The 9,473-nt window shown below is 30.4% G+C and overlaps 2 protein-coding genes across 2 annotated transcripts in view; one reads left to right on the top strand and one right to left on the bottom strand.

Annotated features, from left to right (window-relative positions):
- The window catches only part of LOC125841724 (3-ketoacyl-CoA synthase 11-like), a 303,969-nt gene that overhangs the window by 72,846 nt on the left and 221,650 nt on the right, over positions 1 to 9,473 (top strand). The window lies entirely within an intron of this gene.
- On the bottom strand, positions 6,422 to 6,796 carry LOC125842999 (non-specific lipid-transfer protein 1-like). Its single transcript, XM_049522257.1, has one exon. The coding sequence runs from the start codon at positions 6,794 to 6,796 to the stop codon at positions 6,422 to 6,424; it is 375 nt and encodes a 124-aa protein (XP_049378214.1).

Genomic DNA, 9,473 nt, shown 5'->3' with positions numbered 1-9,473 from the left:
GGTTCCTTGTTAGATCCATAAGTTTGTTAAATCATCAAAACTTCATATCAGCTTCAAACTAACATCTCATATCAGCTTCGAACTAACAACTCTATTTTATTCTTTGTTTCTTCTCAGATAATTGGAAGATTTACTATATACTTTTCATTTTAACAGTTTTTAAAAAGATTTTCTATATATTTTTGTTATGGATTCTTTTTCGCTTTGTCATTCTGTCCTGATAATTGTCACTGTTACATTATTTTGACCGCTCACATGAATCTGTTCTCTGTTTTTCTTGTATCATGTAGTATGTGGGGCCTGGTGCAACACCTATGCCTGGAGTTCCCTCGTCGGGTCGTGGAGGAGTACCTGGTCAAGTCCACCCCCCTGTCAATGTAGGCCATGTTGCTGGACGTGGTAGAGGTGATTGGAGATCACCAAGAATGGTGGGGAGATGCTACGTCTGGACGTAACTTTGGAATTGGGCTGGAATTCACTCTTCCTTCAGACAAGTATGTTTCCCTGAAAGTCCCCATTTTGGGAACGTCCAGTGCCAAAGTCACTGAATGGGTAAGTCACCAATCCTGGGACTACGTAATGTACTTTATCTGCTGGGTTTTCTTTCTGTTCAGCCTCAAAAGCAGACCATTTTTCATCTGATGCAGCAGTATATGAAAAGGATCAATATGCTCAATGAAGTTAGTAGGCCTAATTTAGGAGACGCGTTCTCTTTATTATATTATTTTCAGTGCTTACTTATTCGTACTTCAAATTCATTTCAGATTTGAAAATAGTTTTGATGTTGCTTTTGTCAAAATAAAGCTACAATGGTTGCATTCATCAACAATTTTAAGTTAACCTTTAGGACTGATTAATTTGTTCTTTTATTTACGTTGTCGTTTTTCCTCTTAGTAGATTATCAAACATCTTTTGAGATGTAAGAGTGATTCCACAACAAATCTTTGCTCAAGTATGTCCAATTAGAAATAACGGACTTTTTCTCACGTGGAAGGGCACTAGAATCATTTATTAGTAAGGTATAAATCTAAATTCTCTCTCTCCGTCTATTTGATTGCAATAGATTTATTTGTTTGATGACCTTCTTTTTTTTAATTCAATATTTAAACTTAAGTGGATATTTTGTCTTTTCAACTTCAATTCTTCTCCCTGTCGTCTGAAAAGAATGAACTAGCATCAGTTTGGTATTGATGTTCAAATGCAGTGCGTAAGAGGTAAAACTTATCTATGTTGGAGGGGATGTTCACTACAAAAAAATTGCAAATTACATGAGGATTTTCCTGGGGATTAGTATGAAAAATTCACAGGAAACTTATTTTCCTGCAAATTTTCATACTAATTCCCAGGAAAATTCCCATGTAATTCATAGTTTTCTTGTAGTGGTTCACATGTACTGCACAACAATGTCTATACCAGTAAAAAAACGAAGTCAACAATTAAAATATAGCACACTTGAGGGGAGACAACTATTTCTCATGTATTTTCTTTTCATGTTTAATATCTGGAATGTCAAGTATGTTAAAGTAGAACAACACAACCAAGAATACTTCTCAGAATTGTGATTAAGAGAACTTTGTTTGACTTTTTTGCTACCATCATTTGAAATGCTTGTGGTTATGGTTTTACTGATATAAAAATGACTATAACTATGGAACACTAGGACTTTCATGATGTCTTTGTTGGCTGGTAGGTGTTTAATCATCACTGAAGTCTGTGGTTTAACAGTTCTTGCATTCTGATGCATATTTTAGATTAGGGCGCTCAACTTTAACATCATCAAGAGCTACGTTTGTCGGCCAAGTTATTGGCAGAGCTTGAGGTTGCATGATGGGGTCGTTAAGCTGTAGCATTTTGTGCTTGGTGATGTTACAAATTCATGTAATGAAGTTTTTGGTCGTGTTGAACTTATGATGTTGGGATGTGTTTCCTAGACGAGTTGAAATTTTGCGTTGTAAATACAAGGAGGATTTGAAGGGTCTACAAATTTCACAATGTATTTGATGTACATGTACACTTTTTGTACATTAGATTTCATTTAATGAAATATACTCTTATTATATCAGGTCATACAATGAACTGTTGGAAAGCTATTCATCTAGATATTTGTTATTATAGTATTCGATAGGTGAAGCAGTAGTTATAGCGACATTAGGTCTAGGTATGGGTAATTTTAGGGGCTTCTTTATTTTCATTGAAGCAATCAACAATGATTTTGGAGTCAATTGCGAGTTTACGAGCTTGATGAATGTAGAGCGCATCCAGAAGAATAGAATCAGTAAACGTCCAAGATGATCTGATGTCAAGAAGCTGAGAACAGTCTTTTAGCCCGCAAGAAATAGAAAGGAGAAAGCCCATCTCTTTCCAGTAGTATGTAGTTTTACTTCCTTGAACTTCTATGGAGGGCTTAGTTAGCGCAGTTGAGTGGCGCTTGTTGAATACCTCTCTACGACCTGTTCCAACTATTCAATTTAGAGCAACTTTCACATACAGCAAACATAAAAATCATATTTGTATGTTATAGCTATAGTTTTCAATTTTCATAATTGCGCTCCATAACAAATTTTATGTTTGCTATGGAGCTTTTGATTTGTATAATTCGCTACAAACATCCAATTTTATACAAATTGTTCAGTTTTGTATAAATTCATTTATACATTGTAATTTGTATAATAAGATCTGTATTTGTATAATTATAAGTGTATAGAATGAAAATATATGTATTTGTATTTGTATATACACTTTTCTCTCGCTTTATACAAACACAAACACATTTTATACCGAAATGTATAAAATGACTAATTATATACCGAATCAGATGGCAAAAAAATGGGATGTTTACTGTGAATTACAATTAAAATAAATTATGGCTATAACATTTAATTTGAATTAATAGTTTGTTATTTCATATAATTTTACCTTCAATTTAAACATGTAATTTTATCTTAGATATGAGTGGAGAAATAAAAAAACTTAAAAGTTATACATTATTTGTGATTCTTAGAATTGGGCCCGTGCTCAGCACGGGTCAGGCCCTTCTAGTATATATATACATAACAAGACTGTAATTTTTCTCACAGATTTTGTTCCATTTTACTTGAATTGATATTTTTGTTCCACCAACTTTTCCTATGGCCGAAGTTTCCATTCTTCAACCACAAGATGTTCTCAAACAGCACGTAAGTTATTGTCGATCTCGACGGAATTCCACTTGTAACCCTCTACCAAACCATAATCCTAAGAATAACCGAAGAAAGCGAAGTCGACAAAAAAATGGATCTGCTAACTTTTCCACCGTAAAAATTCTTAAGCGCGGTCAAGTGTTGAAGGTTGTAAAGGAATACAAGGGTGAAGATTTGGTGTTGTCCACTACAGAGCCGTATATGGTGCCTAAGCACACAAGGATTGGTGAGTTCTATGCTGGATAGGGTTTCTCCTCCTCGCCACCACCGAGCTCTTTGCCTGTGCCAGCTTTCTTCAAGAAGAAAAGTGAAGATAACCTCGACGCTACAAGTGACTTGAGGCGTCTTCTCAGGCGGACTAGTTGAACAGTTATGCGATGTTTCAATGATGATGATTGAATAACAAGTTTGTGTTTTGCTTCTCAGACTTCTCTTATTTTTTCAAGGGGAAGGACGAGTTTGGCTAACCAATTTGTCATATTTCCTTGTTTGGGTCTTTTGTTTTAAGCATCTAGTGTTACTGTTATTATTATATAATTATTATTACTAGTATACATGCCCACGCAAGATTTTTTAAAAATATTATAATTTTTAAATTTAAAATAATTAATACAAATTATTATTGAGTAAAAAAAATGCATGTATAATAATATATAATGTTTTTATTTCATATATACACTTATGCTAACAAAAAATCACCATGATTATGTGCAATGAGGGTATTTTCTTTAAAGACACTAAACATTATTCTAACAATTCTTCTTTTTCTAATATAATGAAGATTGATAACATATGTGGTGTGTGTTGAATTGATACATGTGCTAGTTAATTAAATCTTAAATTAATAGATCAATCTAAAACCTAGTATTAAAAATATTTTTGATAGTTTTAGCTAAATCTAAATATAATTTGCAAAGCATGTTGCAACCTCTTTAGCACACTCCTCTCTCATTCAATCTTGCAAAATAAAATATTTTTTTTATTTAATCAAATACAATTTCATAAAATAAGAATGTATAAAAAGATCATGGTGTTCACTTATCAATTAAAACAAAAGATACTATAATAAAATTATTTAAAAAAAAATATTTATCGATATAATTTTAACGTTAAGATTAATAAGAATAGTTGCAAATCATTTATTTCTGGAAAAGAATGTAATTGAGATCAATAAGGATGTAAACAACCTTATCTGTAAAACAGAGTTGAAATTATTATTATTTAATGATAATCTTAAAAGGTTTGATAAATCTACAAATTAAGTAATATAAGTAAGTTTATACGAAGTGGGAGAGAATAGAAGAGAACTACATGATATAGGTGTTTTGTAATTTGTTAGTATTTTTTAATTAAGATTTTTTTTTTTTGAGAAAATCTCGAAATTATTAAAATAATATAACTATCCATTTTTGTTTTTGGCAATTTAATTTGACAAATTTTTACATAATTATTTATCAAATTAAAATTATAGTTTTTTGGAGAGAATTTTAAAAAAAATATATTCAAACTGAAAATTTTAGAATTATTCTGATGATGAATGTTGCAATATTTTGCAAAATACGAATTTACAATATTTTTAATTTATTCTTTTTAAAAAATTAGAATTTTAAAATATTTATGTTGATGCTGTTTTCTTATTACAAAATATTGATTTGAAATACTAAATTCATTTTATATAAACTCAAAATTTGAATTGAATTTTTTTGTGATGTTTGACACTTTAGTATTTCCTATTATATAGTTAGAAGATTAAAATATATAATTGAGTTTTGAGAGATAAGGATAGCTAATTAGCTAGGTAAGTGTTGAGGAATTTTAGGAGATGCTTTAGATTAGTTTTTGTTTTCTATCATTATTTTAAAGAAAAAAAAATTTATCTACGTATTTATAGCTATGTCTTTGTTAATGTTTTTCTTTCTCTTAATTTTTCGTTAATTATTTTATTTTTTTATTTATTTTGTAGCATGAGATTTTAAAAAAATTTCCAAATAGTTAATTTTGTTGTTTATTAATTTTTTTTTTGTTTTAGTTTTGTTTTAAAACTACCAAATAACTTGATATTAGACTTCCACTTGGGTGAAAATAATCATTTTAAAAGTTTTTCTTCTAAATTCATCATTACTAATTATTATAATATTTTTGCTTAATATCATGCTCATAACTTTTGAATTAACTAAAAAAAAAGAATATATATAAGTTTTAAAGTCAATAATTATGGGGTACTAACTAATTAAGATGACCAATTAAAAAAGGACATGTGTATATCAATTTATATATTAGTTGTCTTGAGGATTTTAACGACACATTGCCTCTTTCTATTTGTTAATACTGCCCCAAAAAAGTTCTAATTAATGCCCCTCAAAACAGACATATTACAAAAACTAAAACGGATAGTTATCCCATTTCTGGGTGAACTGTGATAAATAAAATTAACTTTCGTTAGCTCACCCCAAAACTCAAAAAAATATTACAAAACTTTTAAAGATAGTTTGCCCACCTACAATTTTATTAACTTAGTGAATAATTGTAGTTCGACCTTTTGTGAAAAGTTAATAAAAAGAAATGTACTTCGTCCATTTTTGGGTGAACTATATTTAAAATTTTGAAATGTTTTTTTGAGTTTTGAAGTGAACTAACGGAAGTTAACTTTATTTATCACAGTTCGCCCACAAATGGACAAAATGTCCAGTTTAGTCTATTTTTAGGAAGGGTACATTTTTGTATGTAGTATCCAAAACAATGTTTATTTTAGAGTCAGACTTTGCTAGGTACTACGTCAGTACAAAATGCATGAAAATTAAAAAAAAAAAGTTCGGAAGAATAATGAGATCCTAGTTAAATTAAATTGTGTCGCTAAATTTCGGTTATGATTTAAAGATACTTATACCTTATTCCAAAATAAAATAATAAGTACGAAAATGAATAATAACCTCAAAGTATAGCCTATTATACACACAAACCTATTATAAACCATGAAGAAAAAAGGATTAACAAGGACTCAAACCTCATTCTACTGCTACGGATATGTTTGCAAAAAACTCTTTTCATCTCAAAGTAACAAAAAGAAAAGGAAGAAATTATTTATTCAAATATTAATTTGACTAATTTCTAAAACAACAATGCTTACAAAATATGAAATATATATATATATCCCACTCTCATTAATACAAACATATTCAATCTCACTATGCATCCAAAAGTAACATATAAATAAAACAACTAAATTTCACAAAAAGAGTGTCTTAATTGACCTTAGAACAGTCAACATGTGGACTAATCTTGAAAGGAACATTGGTCTTACAAATTCTAGGGAGTGTAGCAGCACGATTGACTTGAGCATCGTTAGCGTTTGAACCAGCGCTCTTTATGCATTTGCAAGCGCTTTGGCGGTCATCTATGGTACGTCCCGTGCTGAGGAGAGATTTAATCCCACCGCAACACTCTGATGGGACGCTTAATCCACCACCTAACACGTAACCAAGACATGGTTCGAGGCTACTATACACCATGTTGCACGTGACCAGTGCATCCTTAGCAGCTTTAGATGACGCGGTGGCCGTGGCTACGGCCACCGCTATGTAAACGAGAAACAAAGGGAATAGTTGCTTGTTTAACATTGTAGAGATGACCAATATAATGTGTGATTTCCTTATCAATGTGTGTAGCTATTTATGAACACACGGTATGATAATTGATATATCAAATTGGGCCATATTATAAGACATCAAAGGTTTTTGGCCTCATTTCTTTACCCTCTATTCGTTCTCATTCCCCACCTTGTCTGGCTCCCAACTTCCAACTAATAGCAATTATGTTTTTCTTTATTGATTTTATTGGTAATAATATTTTTTTTAATGTAATTTTCAAATATATGATCGATTATAAGGGAAAACAAAACAAAGAAAATTAGACAAAAAAATTATAAATTTTCTTTTAGCTAGAAATTAAACAGGCGTGTCGATAGACAGTTGACTGCTTTAATAACGATATACCTATTGTTGGAAATACATTAATTATTTATAAATATTCAATACAGGTAGAATTTTATTTTTATTCTGTGTTTAAGTTATACCCAATAACAACAATAACATATTCAGTAAAATCTCATAAAATGGGGTTTGACTCGAGTAGAGTGTACGTTGTACGCAAACCTTATCACTATCTTGTGTGGGTAGAGAGGTTATTTTCGAAAAAAGCTTCGACTCAAGTACGTACATCAAACTCAAATAAAAGTAGAAAAAACAATGGAAGAAAAAATAGTGTTAAGCCTAAAAAGAAGAAGAAGCAATAATAACATTGAAATAGTGTGATAATCCAAATACATTAAACATATGACAAAAACTAGAGAAAACGGCTAAACCTTAATAAGACAAGATAAAACTCTATTTATACTAATCTTTTACCCTAATACACGAACTATATTACGCATATTGATGGGAGCGGCATTGCTCCATTTGCTCCAATAAGTGTCAATGCATTGGTAGAATATGTAAGGCTGGGATTCTTTCCATTTAATGCTCAACACTATTTCAGTCTGCAATTGACGAACCAAAATGGTTATTAGTTTTGTCGTCTTCTTTTATGGAGTGTTAAATTAAATAGTAATTTTTATTTCCTTATGTTTCAATTTTGAGTCAAATAATTTTTTTTATTTGTAAAGATTTTTTCATATGTTGTTTTAAATATGTTGGTTTGTTAGCATTTTAATATTAATATTTTGTAATTAATTTGCTTAGTTTTGGGGTCAAAATATTGCATTTCCATGTTGCTGTCAACATCTACTGTTGGTGAGAGGTTTTTCTTTTGCTGTTGTAACATTTATGTTGGTGCAGGCAGCATCTCTTAGCCGTTGGTGACCATCATTTCAGACTTGAGTCAGTATGTGTCTTACTCACTACTTACTATCCCATTACTTCCTATTTATTGTTACGAACAACTATAAATAATGGTAGTTTTCATTTGTTTTGGACTCAAGAAAATATAGAGGGTATAAAGATTGTCAAAAGAGAGTTCTTATTAGTTGAAGGGAGGTGTTCTTTTTGTGGACCTTTTGGATTCAACTCTTGCCCATAATTTGTTGAGTTATACTTTGTGATTAGATTGTTATATCCTGGAAGGAACAAATCAAGAAGAACGATTGTTGAACCAGTATAAAATCTTTACTGCAGTGAACTTAAATCTTCTTAAAGAGAATGAGATATTCACATTTATTTTATTTTCTTTATTTTATTTTCAATTGTAATAATCTTGTAATTTTTCTCCAAATAGAACCTAGCTCAGACCAACACCTTAGGTCAACATTATAATGTTTATGTGGTAAAACACTTTAAAAAATTGCCATTAAATTAAATGTAACCAAAAATAGGGTATAAACTAAAAGAGAATCTCAGCCTTTCATATTTACGAAGACACGTGTTATTCATCTATTAATGTATTGACACTTACTGGAGCAAATAATAATGTAGCAAGTGTTATCTGTTGGAGGTTGTTAATGAATAGAGTTTTTCTACTTTTATAAGAAGGTTTATTTTTTTCTCGTTTTTCAGAAACTTATTTATTTTTAGAAAATATTTGAACTACGATGAAAATTTTGGAAAACTAAAATGTTTTCCCTGATACCGATCACATCCTAAAGATATGTCTTTTTAATCCATTTTTTAGTTAACTAAGATTAAGATAGGTCCATTAAGATAATTGGTCAAGTGTATACATTCAATATGAATAAATATTTACCATACTTCTAACACACACAAAAAAAATCTAATACTTAAATTTTTCACTTTTGGCTCTCTATCTTTTCAGTTTCTTCGAGTTTTTTTTGTTATTTTAATTTTTTATTTGGTGTTCGATATCCGCATTAAAATTTAATTGTATTTGGATTTGCCCCATGTAGGGCCCCATTTGGGGGGGGGGGGGTAACGCCCCTTATCAAAGACTTTTTCATATCCAAGGCTCCCCTTTAGTTAAAGGAGGAGCTACCCCATCCACTGTACTACATCCTTTGATGACCAATTATTTTGAGATCGAATCTCTTAGTTTTCCTATTTCACTCTAAATTTTTATAAAATAAAATTTGAGAGATTCTGCAGCTTCTTATTGAGTATACATTAAATTATCGAAAAACACTATATTTGCTCATGTAATTTCATTAAAAAAATTATATTTGTCATTCGTGATATTTTTAAATATATTTATATTTATCATTCAACTTTGAGATTATACTTGCCCCAAATCAGTTAAATTTCATGCCCGTGAATCTCAATTATTAGCGAAACAAAAAGATCCACTTGGCAC

The sequence above is a fragment of the Solanum stenotomum genome, chromosome 10, assembly GCF_019186545.1.
Source record: "Solanum stenotomum isolate F172 chromosome 10, ASM1918654v1, whole genome shotgun sequence".
NCBI lineage: Eukaryota > Viridiplantae > Streptophyta > Magnoliopsida > Solanales > Solanaceae > Solanum > Solanum stenotomum.
Note: the sequence above shows the minus strand (reverse complement) of the source record. Positions and strands in the feature narration are given on the sequence as shown.